Consider the following 17,231-nt stretch of genomic DNA (forward strand, 5'->3'; position numbering starts at 1 on the left):
GTAAAATTATTACTGTGCACCTGTAATTCATAATTTAATTGGAACGTTCCGTGTAACAACATCAGTCAGCACTGACAGCTCAAGTGATGTAGTTATTACTGAATGTGTTCCAGAAATTGCTATGCAGGAATTGATATTCAGATGTTTCACATTTGTATCAGAAAAGTTCTGTTTGAAATGTATTTCCATCCTGATACAACACTGGTGCATTTTACCATATTCTGATATACCCTTGTCACTCAAACATTTTCACACAGACACAATCGCACATATCACTGTCACACATACTCACTCGCATGCATACACGCATTCAAACAAGCGCATACACACACACACTGTCACTCTCTCTTTCTCACACACACACACACACACACAAACACAGGCACGCACATACTGTACACTTATGCAAACACGCACACACACACACGCTAGCGTATGCACATGCAAACGCACACACACACGTACGCACATGCAAACGCACACACACACGTACGCACATGCTCATACACGCACACACACACACATGCACATGGACACGCACACACACACAGGTTAGCTTCAGCGGCTGTCCTAACAATGGCCTGTCAGTCGGCTTGGCTGGGTCATTGACTGCGGCGCTGGGTTTGTCTGTGCCCTTGACTTTCTGTGGCTTAAGTGGGCTCCAGGAAGGCTGTTCTGTGAGGCATTAATGACCTCACACCGGCTCCCCACGTCTCCCTTTCAGTTCTGACGAACAGACAGCCGTCTGAAAGCAGCACAGCACAGCTCCTGCGCTGAAATCACGCGCTTTAAAATTCCTCCTTGAAAGAAATGTTTGGTGCAAAGAATGGAAGTTTGGAGCAGCTGTGCTTTTGAATGCGTGTTTAGGCACTCTCTCGCTGGTGCTGTTTTCTGCTAGCTAGCCCTGTTCTTCACTGGGGTCGTCTCTCTGGAGGAGGTGGGGGGGCGGGGGGCGTGGCAGGGTGGAGAGGCGGGAGTGGCCCCGGGGATGGCGGGGCGTGGCCGGGGACGCACTGCAGGATGGAGCTGCTTCAGGCTGTGAGGCAGGACGAGCTCCTGTTCTCCTCGCCAGAACACTGTAAGAAACGGAAACAGAAAAACAAGCTTAAAATAACCGAAACTATCTGCTAAGCAGGGTATGAAAACAATTTCTTGATAAGATGTCTTAAAACGAGGAACATGATATCAAATTATGCACGATTAACTCCCTAAGAGCCGAGTCCAGACCTGCGCTTCAGTGCATGTTCCGCCTGACTCGCCGGGGAAAGAGAGAGAGACTCATGGAAAATGCACCTAAGCACAGGCCCCAAGTAAAAATATATATATCTTAAAACTAGAAGATTTGGCTTCTAAATTGAAGTATAAAAACCCTTTAAGATCTTATTTCTTGGCTGTTCAGAGGGCTGAGCTGTTGCAGGAAGCAGGGGGGGGGACCAGTGAAGGGACCGGGGCTGATGCAGGGTTTGCTGCTTTGAGGGGACGGTATTAGTCAGTCCGATCTTACCAATTATCTCTGAGTGGTTTTCCTTTGCCTGAATCGCTTTACTGAGAATAAATTAGAGAGCGAAAACAGGCAGGTTCCAATATTAAAAATGAAAGAAGAAAGGTCGGTAAGAGCTCTGGGGAAACGGACGCAGAGAGCGCACCGGAACTTTTCCGCCCTTAAAAAGACAGCGAGAGCTGTACGTTGGTAACCTTGGCGACGCTGGCTGCGGTATCGCGGTATCGCTCGATTTGAGGGGAGGGGGGGTCGCGTGTCATGTGACTCATGACCCAGAGCAGCTTTGCGAGTGGGCCGTACCAGCGTCCCGAGGCGGAGCGGAACAGGTCGCGCCTTCGGAAAAAAACCAGCCGCGATGCTTTTCTCCCCGTGTCAGCAACGAACCGAAAAGCAGATGGACGTGATCATCCTCCCTCTTTTAAAATCCTTTTCTTTCCCTTCCTTTCGCCGGCCCCGAGTAAACACAGGGTTCCCCAGCGCTGTCGTTTAATTCCGCTTCCGTTAAAGGCATCGAGCGTCTTCAGCCGCATGGGTCTGGGGCGAGCCGCGAGGAAATGGCGGCCGCCGCTCTCCCGCCACGTCCCGCTCGTTAGGGAAGCGGGAGGCCGTAAATTGGAATGCGCAGCGCGCCGCGGCGGGCACAAACACCTGCTTGATTCTCCTCTCGGGGCGGCCAAATCACCGCCACCTCCGCGCCGTCCCCACGAGCGGCAGACAGCCGCCAGGTGCAGCGCCGCGCCACTGATCCCCGCCGGAAGCCCTTTAAGCAGAAGAAGAAGAAGAAGAGGATCCCCAGCACCGCCGCGCTTGATCATCTCCAGACCGCACGGCAGAGTTGCACACTTTCACAACGTGAACCATCTCTCACTCACTCTCTCTCTCTTAATCTATCTCTCTCTCTGTCTCTCTCTCTTTCTCTCCCCCCCTCTCTCTCTCTCTCTCTCTCTCCCTCTCTCTCTCTCTCTCGCCCCCGTTTCTCCTTTCATCATCACGGGTTTTGGGAGCGCTGCAGGTCTGGGTCTGTCCGGACCACGGGTCGCCCGAATCAATTACAAAGACCCCGTGAACTGAAATGGCTTTTCTTGCTAGGAGTCGGGGGCTGGGCTGCAGTGAGGGAAGCCGCTGCGTAGCGCTGGCTGTTTGGGTTTGGGCCTGAGCCCTGGGGTGGGGTTGGAGTTTGGGAGTTGGGGACTGGGGGTTGGGGGCTGGGGGTTGGAGTTTGGGGGTTGGAGTTTGGGGGCTGGGGGTTGGAGTTTGGGGGTTGGAGTTTGGGGGCTGGGGGTTGGAGTTTGGGGGTTGCGGGCTGGGGTTTGGGGGTTGGAGTTTAGGGACTGCGGGCTGGGGGCTGGGGGTTGGAGTTTGGGGGTTGCGGGTTGGGGTTTGGAGTTTGGGGGTTGAGGACTGGAATCCCTCTGTGCCCTGCCCTACAGGTCAGGAAGGCTCTGTTCTGAGTCTACCATGCCCCCGGTCAAGGGAGAGAACACAGCTGTGCCTGCAGTCGGGGAACGCTCTCTTCTGCCTGCGGCTCCAGGGCAGAGCACTGCTAATGCTCTGGAATGGAAAATCTAAACCGCTAAAAATAACGTCCGGTGGCAGCAGAGTGGAGAAGTTTGAATGTGGGTTCAGCAAAGTCTGTGCCTGTGTGTGTGTGTGTGTGTGTGTGTGTGTGTGTGTGTGTGTGTGTGTGTGTGTGTGTGTGTGTGTGTGCGCGCGTGCGTGTGTGTGTTTCTGAGTTTTAAGCGTGTTCTCGCTCTTTGAGGCCGCTGCGAACGGCCACTAGAGCCGCCTACGTCGAACAGCCGACGCCGTTTCCCCGCTGGCTTCCCCAGCGTCTGCCAATCACCAAACGGCTAGCGCGGCGCTAGCGGCTTTGTGCCCGGGCCGTGTGCCCTGCGCCAGGCAGCCCAGGGCTCTTAGAGCCGCCTGGCATTACGCTTTCCTGCCCGTCTGTCCGTCTGTCCGTCAGCCCGTCAGCTCTCCAGCTTGTGAGCAGAACCGAGGCCTTTCAGGATTAGAAGTAGAGAGCGTTCAGTTAAAGGGGCTTCTGTCTCCCTCCCTCCTGTCCTTCCTCCCCCCTGCTGTGTCTGCCTCCCTTTCTTTCCCCACCTCTCAGTCCTCTCTGTATTAGTCTTATTGTATTTCTCCCTCTGTCTTTATCTTTACCACCTTCTGTCTTCCCACCTTTCTCTCTGTCTATTTCTCGCTGTTTCTCTCTCTGTCTCTCTATCTCTCTCTGTCAAATTCAAATTCATATTCAAAATGCTTTATTGGCATGAAATACATTAGTAAATATTGCCAAAGCGTACATAGAGAAATACAGAAATATAACATGAACATAAATTGAATCGGAACAATTACTATATATGTAGTAATAGTATAATAATAATAATAGTTAGTATTATTTAATGAATACATAAAAGGAATACATTTTGTCATCTTTCTCTCACTCTCTTTCTCTTCCAGTGTCTGTCTCACTCTTTCTCTCTCTGTCAGTTCAGTTCAGTTCAGATACTTTATTGGTGTGTTGTGTAATAGGTACATGCTGCCAAAGCATAAACGACTGAGGCCAATGCAATACTGAAAAAGTCATTTGTCAAATCTTGACTAAAACAAGAATAAAAATAATACTTAAAGTGCTCATAATACTGAACGTGATTTGATTTATTGCAGAAAAGCATGATGCCTGCCACCGTAAACACTTCTACTTGGACCACAAACCCGAGCAATAAAATAAAAACTGCAATGATTCGAATGTCTTTCTCTCTCGCTCTCTTTCTCTCTCTCCCTCTCCCTTCCTCCCTCCCTCCTCCCTCCCTCTCCTCCCCTCTCCCTCCCTCTCTCTCTCCCTCTCCAGGTAGGTCAGCTGGTGTTCCAGGGGATGAAGCGTCTGAACAGGATCCAGTCCATCGTGTTTGAGACGGCCTACAACACCAACGAGAACATGCTGATCTGCGCCCCCACGGGCGCCGGCAAGACCAACATCGCCATGCTGGCCGTCCTGCACGAGATCCGCCAGCACCTGGAGCCGGGCGGCGTCATCCGCAAGGACCAGTTCAAGGTAAGGGCCGCGGCCAATCGGGATGCAGGAGGGGCTGACCCCCACGCCATCCCTGGGAGACCTGCAGCCCCATACTTTCATTCAGGTGGGGAGGGGCTCCATTTCACATGCTTCCTGTTGTCACTCTGCGCGAGAGCGCCTCCTCTGGTAGATGAGCCACGTCCGAGCCCGCCACCCCCCCCAGCCCCCCCCCCCCCCTTCAGCGGCAGCGGCGGATCTCCCCGCTCACTTGAGACAAATAAGTTGGGTGTGAGAAAGAGGAGAAACTCAGACACGCACTGATTTAATGCGCCTCCAGACTTCTGTGCGTCGGTGAAGGTGTAAACAAATCCATTGTCCTTTAAACTCCCCCTCCCCCCCACCTTCACCCAGCTCCTTACCCCACTGCAGCCAGCGATGATAACCACTTTTCATACATCACCATTAAACTTCTTCATTCTAAGTGGCCTGCTTCATATTTCACAATAAATTGTGATTTGTACTGGTTGCCAGGGAACAAATGACACCATGGTGTTTACTCATTTATCATGCCTGTGTCCTCTCTTTCTCTCTCTCCTTCTTTCGCTGCCTTTCTTTCTGCTCGTCTCCCCCCCTCTCGTGTTCTCTCTCTCTCTTTCGTCCTGTTTCTTCCCGCCTCTTCCTTCCTCTCCTTTCTGTCTCCTCTCTCTCTCCTTGTCTCTTACTATTTTTCTACCAAATTCTAAATTTGGGGAGCTTTATTTTCTGGAAAGAACATTAGCGAATATTGTCATTGCACGCAGCTATACATTAATTTAAACATTAGCAGATGAATAATCAGTGAATGCTGTATAACCAGGATAACTGTAATGACTCTCTCTCTCCCCCTCTTTCTCTCTCTCTCTGTGCAGGTAATCTATGTCGCCCCCATGAAGGCCTTGGCTGCAGAGATGACCAATTACTTCAGCAAGAGGCTGGAGCCACTGGGCATCTCTGTCAAAGAGCTGACCGGAGACATGCAGCTGACCAAGGGAGAGATCCTCCGCACACAGGTACCGCCTGTAACACACACACACACACACACGCACACGCACACACACGCAGTCTCATAAACTGCCCTTTAAATTATTTTAATTAAAGGAACACCACTGAAAATGTGCCGCTTTGAGTCAGGACTCATCTGAAGGACAGCACCTTCTACAGCACAGTGTCCCTATCAGGGGCATCAGACTTTATTTGTAAGGTGCCACTTGTAGCAGGAGCTTAGTTCACCCAGGACACACATGTACACTTGAGTAGACACGGTCTTACTCTCAAACAGCTCTGCACATACACACACCCACAAGCACATATGTACACAAGTGCACATGTGCATGCATGCACTGATGCATGTAGTTGCATGCTGCAGGGACAGTGAATTCCCTGCTCTGGTTAGTTTGGCTCTGCTCTTAATGTGGTAGTTGGGCTTGGGTCCAGTACAATCGGGTTGCTGTGTGTGTGTGTGTGTGTGAGTGTGTGTGTATGTGTTGAGTTATGTTTTGTGTGTGTGTCGTGTGTTCATGATGGGTAGTGTTTTTGTGTGTGGTGTGGTGTGTGGTGTGGGGTGTGTGTGTGTGTGTGTGTGTGTGGGGTGTGTGGGGGTGGTGTCATGTTTATTGTGTTCAGATGTAAGTTGTTTTGTGTGTGTTTCGGTGTTCTGCAGTAAAGGATGGATGGTGCAATGGTATGTTTGTGTTTAGTGTTGTTGGTAGTTCATTGCTCAGCTTCGAAGACTTTTGTGTGTTCCTGGTATGTCCGTTTGTGTGTTTCGTGCTGATGGGTAAGTGATTGTGTGTGGGTGGGTGTGTGTGTGTGTGTGTGTGAGTGTGTGTGTATCATTGTTCAGTTAACTTTGTGTGTTTCGGTGTTCACTGATGGGTAGGTGATTTTGTGTGGGTGGGTGTGTATGGCTATTAGAGAGCAGTCAGTGGGCTCTGATGGGCCCTGATTGGGTTCTCCTCCGCCTTTTCACAAAAACACTCATAGGGACAGAGAGATAGAAAGGAGGGAATCTGTGCGCGCGCGCGTGTGTGTGTGTGAATGAGCTTATGTGCGTGTGCATGTGTATTTGTGTTTGTGTGTATGTTTGGATTCAGGGGGAATGCAGAAATGAGACTCCAGTCACACTCCAGAACACTAGAGAGCACGTCCGTGCGCGGGCCTGCTTTCTAAGGGGAGATTAAAAACATGGCTGCCCAGTCGCACGCTCATGCTGCTCTGTGACATTACAAAAGGGTGGTGGTGCAGGTTATTCCACATTCAGCACACACTGAGAGTTCATGAAGTCCTTCCCACGTAAGGCATAAAGTCCTTCTTACCCTTTCTGAAAGCCCCCGCCAGTGCTATCCCATCATCCCTTTCCCTGGGAGCGGCAGATCTGCGTTTGATTCCACGGATTGCACCGAGGCAGTGGAGTGGGACGAACACAGCGGCCTGGAGCCCGGCTGTGAAGTGCGGTCTGAAAGCGGTCATCTGCGTTCGTCCCTGGTATGGGGCTGATGAGGGCTGCGGTCAGAATTAAAGGCCGATGCTCGTTCTCCGCGACAGGGCGCGGGATTCTGGGAAGCTCCTCGGATGGTTGAGGCAGGGGATTATGGGTAAGCCCCATACAGCGCAGGGGGGATTTGATTGTGCCCGTGCCAGCGAAACGTGGCCATTAGATCCGATGCCCTTTTGCGGCGGTGACCTGGGGAATCGGTGGGTGGGGGACATATGGGATTGTGCAGCCAGTAGCCAATCAGCAGAAGGGGGGTTGGGGTGGGGGGGGGGTGATTACACGGTCGTTCGCTGGGAGCTTCTCTGGATTTTGGCCGGGACGCGGAGGTGAGCGCTCCTGCTGCGGGTGACTCTGGGCCCTGGGAACGTGCCAGGGGGATGTGTAACGTCCACGGCCAATTCGTCTGAAGGATGAGCTCTTTTTATAGCACCGTGCCCCTGTTCGCTGGGCTGGGCCGCTGGATTTGGTTTGATCCAGAGGCGAGAGTGCTCCCTACTGCTGCGGTACCGCCAGCCCCAGCAGCGGCGTCCTGTCCCCAGGGGGCCTCTCACTCATGCGTTACCCATGCCCGCGCTTCGGTAGCCAGGAGACCCAAACACGCCTGCCAGGGCTCCGGCGTCCCTCGGCCCGCTCGGCCTTTGAAAGGGTGAAAAGACTGTAAGAGAAAACAGAGGGACAAGGGGGAAAACAAACCGCGCTGTTTGGGGCGACGGCGGCCCGGTTAGCGGGTGAAAAGGATTGGCGGGTGCGGGGCCTGAGACGGTCGGGGACGCCCCCCCCCCCCCCCCCCCATGCGCTCGGCGTCGGGGCTGAGCCGTGCTCGTGCTCCGTCGGGTAATGACGAGGCAGGGCGGGGTGTCGCCGGGGCGGCGCGGGCCAGATGAGACGGGACAGCACGCGCCCGGCGCGCTGAAGAGATCACTTAGCGCTCGATTGGACCCATGATGAGCCCTCTGATTCCCTCCGGCCCTGCGGTAATGGAAACCTGCGTGGCTCCCAGAACCCGGCTCTCCCCCCTACCCCCTACCTTCACCTCCCCGTCCTCAGGACAAAATGTGGTTTAGATGTCGGCTGGAAGGCTTTAAGTGGGAGTCTGAATGTTTTCGTGTTGTTTCTGAGGCAGGGAGAGTTTGATGCAACCCTTTTCTCTCTGAACAGAGTCTGACTGCAGAGGACAGGCAAGCTGTTGTTTACTGAGCGTACTTTAAGCTTGACGTGATTGAAAACATCAAACTCTTATCTCTGGCCTCTGCCATTTGTTGAAGTTGGAAGTTTTCAAATTTTCAGTCTCATGAATATTGATGAAGGGGTGTAATAAAAGAGTTTGCCCATTGAGTGACAGCACTAAGACCTTTGTTTACCAACCTGAAGCTCGTTTGCAGAGGACGCAGGGAATGCAGTTACCAAACATTTCATTATCGGGGCTTCTGTAATTTTTTTTTGGAGTCTTCTGTGGAGGCTTTTGATGCATGTTCTGGACACTGAGGTAACTTTAATGTGTCACTCTTCACAACATTAGGGAGCGTCGCTGCAAATGAGGAGGCTGAACCTCTGTCCAGTCGGAGACCCGCACCCCCACCAGCGAGATGTTCTGACCAGTCATTATCTTAAAAAAACTAAAATAAAAATACAAATCCACCTGGCGAAACACTGACCAGTCAGGCTCCAGGGGATTGGCTGAACGGGGCGGGAGAGAGGTCATCGCTACGGTTACGGTCTCTTTGAAGCAGGGTCCCACGCTGGCGGTCTTTTGTTGTGTCTGGAGGCTGCTTAATTGGTCATTAGGGCGGGCCGCTGTGCTCTCGCAGCCCTCGGCTTCCTGCTGCAGGAGCAGCGCCGGCTGGAGAGTTTCCTCCCCGCTTTCGCCAGCGTCTCTGTGAGCGGGAAAGGTGTGCGTCCCCGCTAGCGCGTGCGTGCGTGCGTGCGGGCGTGCGGTCTGCCGTCTGTTCCATTCGTTCCCGCCTCATGACCTCACTCCTTCTGGTGTAAAATATGGAAGGCTCAAACGGCGAATGAAACATGGACGCGGCGCGGGCGCGTCTGTGTCCCGCGGTCTTTCTCTTCTTTTTGTTTTTCCTTAAAGGAGTTGTCGGCTTTACCGCGCCTCTTTTTTCACCGCGCCCCTCTCCCTGGGACGGGAAGGAGACGGTCGGCGAGGCAGCCGCCGCGCGCCGGCGTGAATGCTAAGGCGGCGGGCGGAAATGGGATGCGTGCGCAGGCCCGCGCCGAGGAGCCCGCGCCGGACGCTATAAATCACCGGCCGCGTCTCGGATATTATCAGCTTTTATAAATTGCGCAGGGAAAAACAAAAAAAAGCAATATGAGGAGGAGGAGTGCGCCCGTGTGATAAAAGAGCGTTTGCGAGACGGGTGTGCGTGCCAGGGCATAGATACTGCTCCTCACACACACACAACACACACACACACACACGCACACGCACAACACACACCACACACACAGCGCACACACACACACACGCACACACACACACAGACACACGCACACACACACACACCCACACACACACACAACGCACACAACCGCACCACACACGCACACACACACACCACACATACACACACACACACACACACACCATACACACACACACACCACACCACACACAACACCACACAGCACACACACGCACCACACCACACCACACACACACGCACACACCACACACACACACACACACACGCACACCACGCACACGCCACACGCACGACACACACACACCACACAGCACACACAGCACACACAGCAACCACACGCACACACACACGCACACACACACACAACACACACACACACAACACACACAGACACACACACCGACACACCACACACACACAGCAGAACACCACGCAAGCACACACCACTGCACACCACTCACACTCTACGCACACACACACCACACGCACACGCACACCACACTCCTGCTTACACACACCAGGCTGTACACTACCACGACACTGCTACACGCGAGCAGCATGCACTCCATTGCACACACAACGGTTACAGCTATCACACTTTCCAGCATGCTGTTTAACATACCTGCTGAACGCAGCTGCTACACAAACCTGCTGTAAACGTCATGCTACACATCGTTCTGCAACACGGCCCCCAGCCTGCTCCTGCGTTACACGCCACCCTTTATGTGAGTGTTGAAACCTATTATGAGAGTGAGAGCACCAGAGATTCACATAGGAAAAGCAATCTATATCAGAGTGTGATAGATTAACCTAGAAAAAGCAATCTATATCAGAGTGAGAGTGTGAGAGATTAACCTAGGAAAAGCAATATATATCAGAGTGAGAGCATGAGAGTCTCTCCTGGGAAAAGCAATCTATATCAGAGTGAGAGCATGAGAGATTTACCTTGGAAACGCAATCTATATCAGAGTGAGCATGAGAGAGTCACCAAGGAAAAGAAATCTATACCAGTGAGAGAATGAGCGATTCAGTAACGAAAAGGAATTTATACCAGTGAGAGCATGAGAGATTCACCTAGGAAAAGCAATCCGTAAGAGTAAGACCATGAGAGATTCATCACAGAAAAGCAATGTATACCAGAGTGCGATAATGACAGGTTGACCAAGGAAAAGCAATCTATCCCAGAATGAAAACACTTGGTAAAATGGATCTATACCTGAGTGAGAGAATGAGAAAACGCCTGAGGGCGAGATTGATTCATCTTTTATGGTTGTAAACGACTAGCAGCAGTTATTATTGAATTCATTTGCGATAACATTAGCATTTCTCCGCTGGCTTGTTACGCAGTCGCCTTGCGTGATAGAGCGCTGTGTTTCTCATGCTAAAGGAGTGAATCGGGCCAAGAGGACGAGGGGGTAAGTACAACGGCCGCAGATCGGCCAGTGACACTGGAGGCCACCTCACAGTTTCACCCTCTATCCGTCCTAATCTCTGTGTGTTTGATTTCATTCCCCTCCAAAACAAAACATGAGAGAATCCCTCATCAGGCTCAGAGGAAAGAAGGGAGGAGGGCGAGGGACGGCCCTCCTGTTAAAAGTCTGTCCGGGGGCAGGGAGGCGTAGATCAAACGGAGGAAATCAACAGACGCGTCCTCCTCTCTTCCTCTGTGGCTGTTTTGCGGCTTAAGTAACACCTAGCCGTGGTCTCGGCGCGAGCTGTGGTCCGGTGGTCCATCCCGCTTCCGCGCGGGAGAAGTGGGAGTCGAGAGACACGCCGGACGTTAAAACGGATAAGGCCTGTCCGCACGGCTCAGCGGAGTGGCGCCAACCGGCCGGCGTCTGGAGTGGTTTGCTAACCGCGCCTGCGGTAGAGCGGTTTCAGCCTTCGCTAGCTCAGCCGGTACACAGTGAAAGCCCTCGATGCTACGCTGCGCCTCGCTACGCTTAGCCGTAGCCAATTCACGACTGACATTTTTAAGAGGCGAAAGCGGGTTCTCAGAACTGCCGTGCGCGGCCGCCGAAGGAACGAGCGAGGAGGTGGAGGGCGGAGCGGGCTAGCCGCGTTAGCGTAGCGCCGCGCCGCTCAGCTCTCCTGGCTCAGCGAGGCCGGCTAATTAAGAGCTCTGTGAGCGTGGGGTACTGAGCGGAGGCCTTTGTGGCAAAGCTTTCTCAGAACACTCCCGCCATTACTGCACTTTTAATCAGACTGCCTGCCCGCTTTTGCCAGGTTAGAGCATTTTGAGGTCTTTGGAGAAGGTAACTTACGCACACACACACACACATACGCAGGCATAGGCATAGGGGTCACAGAATGGTTACCTCTGTCTCTCACCCCACAGCACAGAGAAATTCCTGCGTTTGATGTGGTAATTATTCTCCGGACTGATAATGTAGGTTCTTATCTTTTTCCTCTACCACCTCACCTCTCTCTCTCTCTCTCCCCCTCTGTTTTTGTATTCTGCCATTGCAGGCCGGTGGGAGAGAGCTTTGCGGCCGTATAAAAATTAAATGAAATATACGGCTGCTTTTCAGGCCTGTATTTCACCGTGCACTCCTAGCTCCACCTCGCCGTCTCGTAAACGCTAACGGTGCATTAGCATATCGCACGGAGTGATATGCGATAAGCGCGCGGAGCTTCTCTTGGACGAAGATGCATGTCGCAGTGGCCTAATGATGATAATAACAGCAACGGATTGCTTTTTATGTACCTCCTTTTCATGATCTGAAAGTGCTTCAGTGAAGGGGGAATCTGTCCTAACTCTGGCTTAACTGCTGATGAGTTATCTGACTTTCAGCAGTGTGCGGTTTGGAACTGTGCTCACACTTTGTCTCTAACCAGATCGGCAGACAGGAGAAGTGGTTTATTACCCATAATGCACCAGGGCAGCTGGGCGTGACTCAGTGAGAAGTTGAACTCGCTGCCATCGGGCAGCAGGGTGGACGCCATAACCATGGCGACGGCGCACCCGCGCGCGGATGAGAGAGTGCTGAAGAGAGGCGTCGTCGTCGGCACGCGAGCGTGGCGCTCTGTTGCCGGGGGGAACGCGCGGCGTGTTGTTCGCCTTGTTTAATTACCCAGAAGGGCATCTCTCCATCAAGCGGGGTCCACCGGCGTCACCTTATCAAAGCCCTCAAGATGCGCCCTTATCTATCGATCGCCAGGAATCCGGCGCGGAGCAGATCACGCCACCTCACTGGTTCCGGAAGGATGGGGTCAGGCCCCGCTTTTTTCCTCTGCCCCCTCCCCTCCCGCCCCCCCACACTGTGTTTGATTGTATCTGCCCCCCCCCCCCTCGTCTGGGGCTCTTCGGCTCTGTCTCTTATCTCCATCGGTTTGTGAGGGCAGCTTGCCTGGGCTCTCCTGTCCTCTCCTCCCTTATTTGCAGTTGCCGTGGCAACCGCTGTTACGCGGTGCCAGAGCAGCATGTGGAATGCGCTGCTTTACAAAGCGCTGTTTACTGCGCAGCGCAGCGCGCCGCGGACGTGGAGAGAGTCGAGCCTGTTTCTGGGGAGAGGGGCCGCTGAGAGTGAAAGGTTACAAGAGGGACAGAGTGGGTTTGTGGAAGAGACGCTACCAACAGGGATTTTCATTCATATTTTTTGCGCGGGGGGGGGGGGCGGCGGCGGCGGCGGCGGCGGCGCCAATATGTAGACGGGCCCTATTAGATGTGTGTTGAACAGCTGTTGTCCAATGTGGTTTTTCCAGTTTCATTGGAAGAGCTACAGTGCCCCACTGTTGGAATGGCAGAACTGCTGCAGCTTCATATGAAAAGCACATGTTTAAGGCCTGTCACTCAGTGCATTTTAAAGCCCCATTACTGAGACTACGCCTTCTGCAGATCTGAACATAGAAACTGTAGGTTAGTGCCACCTTTCCAAATATGCTCTCTTCTTCATCTGGTCTGGTAGGTTCAGTTGGCAACAAAACAAAATACTGTATCTATCAGAAACAGTTTTTATTTCTTTTTCAGTTTCTGAGACAGTGTTTTACAACCGGACGCGAGAGGATACGCGGTCTGAGTGGCGGTCTTGAGCAGGCAGCCTCGGCTTCCTTTCTGCCGTCCTCCTTTGTTCTCTCATCCGGCCCGCGGACCCCCTACAAATCTGCCCTGTTGTTCTTCCTCCGGCCTGGACAGCCGAGGTGCCGTTCGCGACCCGGGAGGAGAGGTATGGGAGCCTCCTGCAGATTAAGTATTGAGCTGGGTATCGGAGGCGGGGATTCGCCAGCCCTGGGCGTTCGCTCGCGCGCGCATTGCGCTTCAGTCCGTGCCATCGCCCGCGCTTCTGTTTCCGCGCTACGCCGCTCCTCTCTTGTGCAGGCAGCGCCTGCGGCAACGTTTAAAGCCTCAGACGCAAGCTGAAGCCGGCTAGAGGTACACCGGTTTTTTTTCTGTCTGCGCCGCAACTCGTGATTGGCCAGAACGTGTCGCTGATAATAAAGTAAATAAAGCTGACAGTGGTTTGAACATCTTTCAGCTTAAGGGGATAATGTGGCGGCAGCAATAATAAGACGAGGCGCTGCAGAAACGCTGAATCGACTCAACGCATTTTCCCTTTCAGACCGTTCTAAACGAGCTGGACTGGTAAATACAGTACTTACAGATTAGGCTCATTAATGGAATGTTTTTTGGGATTTTGGGTTGCGCTTTTGTGATTTAGGGCTTTGGTCTGAAAATGACTTTTTCTTAGAATATTCTATACATGCCACAGTGATTAATTCATTAGCTTTTGCTTATTTAAAATAAGTTCAGCCCAAAACCATCAGTTTTTTTTTTTGTTTTTTTTTTTGAAAATGTAAGACCGTTTTTATTTAATGCCTGTCTGTAGATGCTTGAAATAAGTGGAAATTTATTTGGAAAGTAGCAACATATTTCTTACTGTCTGACTGTATGAAAAGCCCTAACTAACCTGACCCAAAAGGGCGTAACTAAAAAGGTCATATACACTGCCCAGTGCTGAAAGATTAGAGTCTCCCAGGGACAGATACCAAGCACAGCCGCTCGCCCTTCTCCCTCCTTATGCAGAAATAAATAGAGGTTGGACGCAGTCCAGTTTGGCACACACTGTGTGTTCGGCTGCTGATTTTAATGGCCTTTGTGTCGCCTTTTGTTCCTTGCGGCTGTTTTTATTTTTTAAACCGTTAATGAATTTTCTTCTTTTTTTTTTTTGCTTAGACGTGGTTAAAAATATTCCGTGCTGAAAATGTAGGTCCTGTTTTTTTTATTTATAAAAGCCGTTTTTCTTAAGACGCCTCGTCGAGCGGAATGTCGGTCTCCATCGGCTCTCACCTCAGTAGGCACGGTGGCCAATCCATATTTAATGCTCAGCCTCTGAATTAATGATGCCTGGGAAGGTTGAGGCGAGCCCAGGAGCTGCCAGGTGAGGCTGTGCTTTCCCGTGGCTCCTCCCCCCTCGCCGGCCCAGTGGCGGGAACGCCGCGCTGGACGCCCGAGCGATTCTCAAACCGTCAGCGCTCCCGCCCCCCCACCCTTAAAAGGATTTCATAATTCACTTTTCCCGCTCGCTGCCACGCTCATGGGCGTAATGCAATTACTGGTCTTCCTCTTTCAGGCGGACGCTCTTTTCCAGCAGGCACACGCACGCTGCGTGACCGAGCGGCGCTCCACGGGGGCCCCCAGAGGGCCGGTAGTGCGCCTGTGGGCAGTGTGTGGCGCCTGTGGGCAGTGTGTGGCGCCTGTGGGCAGTGTGTGGCGCCTGTGGGCAGTGTGTGTCAGTAGCATGTGTGTTGGTAGCGTGTTTGTTGGTAAAGTGTGTTTCGCTAGTGTGTGTGTTAGTAGCTTGTGTGTTGGTAGCGTGTGTGTGTGTTGGTAAAGTGTGTGTCGCTAGTGTGTGTGTCAGTAGCATGTGTGTTGGTAGCGTGTGTGTGTTGGTAAAGTGTGTGTCGCTAGTGTGTGTGTTAGTAGCTTGTGTGTTGGTAGCGTATGTGTGTTGGTAAAGTGTGTGTCGCTAGTGTGTGTGTTAGGAGCTTGTGTGTTGGTAGCGTGTGTGTGTGTTAGGAGCTTGTGTGTTGGTAGCGTGTGTGTGTGTTAGGAGCTTGTGTGTCGGTAGCGTGTGTGTGTTGGTAAAGTGTGTGTCGCTAGTGTGTGTGTTAGTAGCTTGTGTGTTGGTAGCGTATGTGTGTTGGTAAAGTGTGTGTCGCTAGTGTGTGTGTTAGGAGCTTGTGTGTTGGTAGCGTGTGTGTGTGTTAGGAGCTTGTGTGTTGGTAGCGTGTGTGTGTGTTAGGAGCTTGTGTGTTGGTAGCGTGTGTGTGTGTTAGGAGCTTGTGTGTCGGTAGCGTGTGTGTGTTGGTAAAGTGTGTGTCGCTAGTGTGTGTGTTAGTAGCTTGTGTGTTGGTAGCGTGTGTTAGTAGCTTGTGTGTTGGTAGCGTGTGTGTGTTGGTAAGTGTCTGTCGCTAGTGTGTGTGTTAGTAGCTTGTGTGTTAGTAGCTTGTGTGTTGGTAGCGTGTGTGTTGGTAGCGTGTGTGTTGGTAGCGTCTGTGTGTTGGTAAAGTGTCTGTCGCTAGTGTGTGTGTTAGGAGCTTGTGTGTCAGTAGCGTGTGTGTTAGTAGCGTGTGTGTGTGTTGGTAAAGTGTGTGTCGCTAGTGTGTGTGTTAGTAGCTTGTGTGTTGGTAGCGTGTGTGTTAGTAGCTTGTGTGTTGGTTGCGTGTGTGTGTTGGTAAAGTGTCTGTCGCTAGTGTGTGTGTTAGGAGCTTGTGTGTTGGTAGCGTGTGTGTTAGTAGCTTGTGTGTTGGTAGCGTGTGTGTGTTGGTAAAGTGTCTGTCGCTAGTGTGTGTGTTAGGAGCTTGTGTGTTGGTAGCGTGTGTGTTAGTAGCTTGTGTGTTGGTAGCGTGTGTGTGCTGGTAAAGTGTCTGTCGCTAGTGTGTGTGTTAGGAGCTTGTGTGTTGGTAGCATGTGTGTACTGGTAACCCTTTCATGGAGTTGGCCCTAATGATCAGGTTGTGTTTAGGATGGGGATGGAGATGATCATGCTCTCATTGCTGTTCCTCAGGGCTCAGCCTCTCTGTCTGCTCTTCTGTGTGTGCCACAGGAGTGGCGTGTGTTTTTCCCCTACTGCCTCCCCTCGTGTCTAACACAGATGGCCGCAGATCTCTCCATTTAAGCGCGGTGGTGTGAATTCAAGCAGGTTTAATCTCCACGGTTTTGGACCAAACCAGTTGGTGTTTTTGGTCTGAATTAAGAGGTGTGAATTGATTTGGGGGAGGTGAGGGCTGTCTGGTTTGTGGGTGTTCTAGGTTTGCATTTGGAAGGTGATTTCATTGCGAATTGTCAAAACTGTACAGTAGGTGCTTTGGTCTACTTTGTTTCTTGGCTGTTAATTGTTCCAGCAACAACTCTGCAGTATCTCACTGAAAACTGGGAGATGGTTTTGGGCGGAAGGTGAGTGTTTTTTGGGCCAGAATGGAGTGAAAGGCTCGCCTGTTGTCTGTCTGAATTGTAAAATATGCTCAGAATGACTGTGGAGGCTTTTCTGGCCAGCGTCTGTGGGGTGGCGGGCTCTCAGTGTGTCCAGGACGTGCTGAGAACTTCCCAGTTTAGTTCCTTATTCCCGGGGCAGATGGGAGGCTGAGTGCGCTCTGTGCTGGAGTCCAGCTCTGCTCTGCTCTGGCGCACGGTCCCCGCGCTTCACGACTTTGAGAAGATTACACTTGATTAATGAGGCTGCTGACAGCGGAGCTGGATCCGTGTGCATGTGTGTCTGCGCGCGTGTCTGTGCGTGCTTGTGA

General features: G+C 52.2%; 1 protein-coding gene across 1 annotated transcript in view; it reads left to right on the top strand.

Annotated features, from left to right (window-relative positions):
* The window catches only part of ascc3 (activating signal cointegrator 1 complex subunit 3), a 236,487-nt gene that overhangs the window by 62,067 nt on the left and 157,189 nt on the right, over positions 1-17,231 (top strand). The window contains exons 9-10 of the mRNA XM_064344119.1: positions 4,356-4,559; positions 5,429-5,569. Of these exons, the coding sequence (XP_064200189.1) occupies positions 4,356-4,559; positions 5,429-5,569 (345 nt within the window). The remainder of the gene's footprint in view (positions 1-4,355; positions 4,560-5,428; positions 5,570-17,231) is intronic.

Source organism: Anguilla rostrata, chromosome 1 (genome assembly GCF_018555375.3).
Source record: "Anguilla rostrata isolate EN2019 chromosome 1, ASM1855537v3, whole genome shotgun sequence".
In the NCBI taxonomy this organism is placed as follows: domain Eukaryota; kingdom Metazoa; phylum Chordata; class Actinopteri; order Anguilliformes; family Anguillidae; genus Anguilla; species Anguilla rostrata.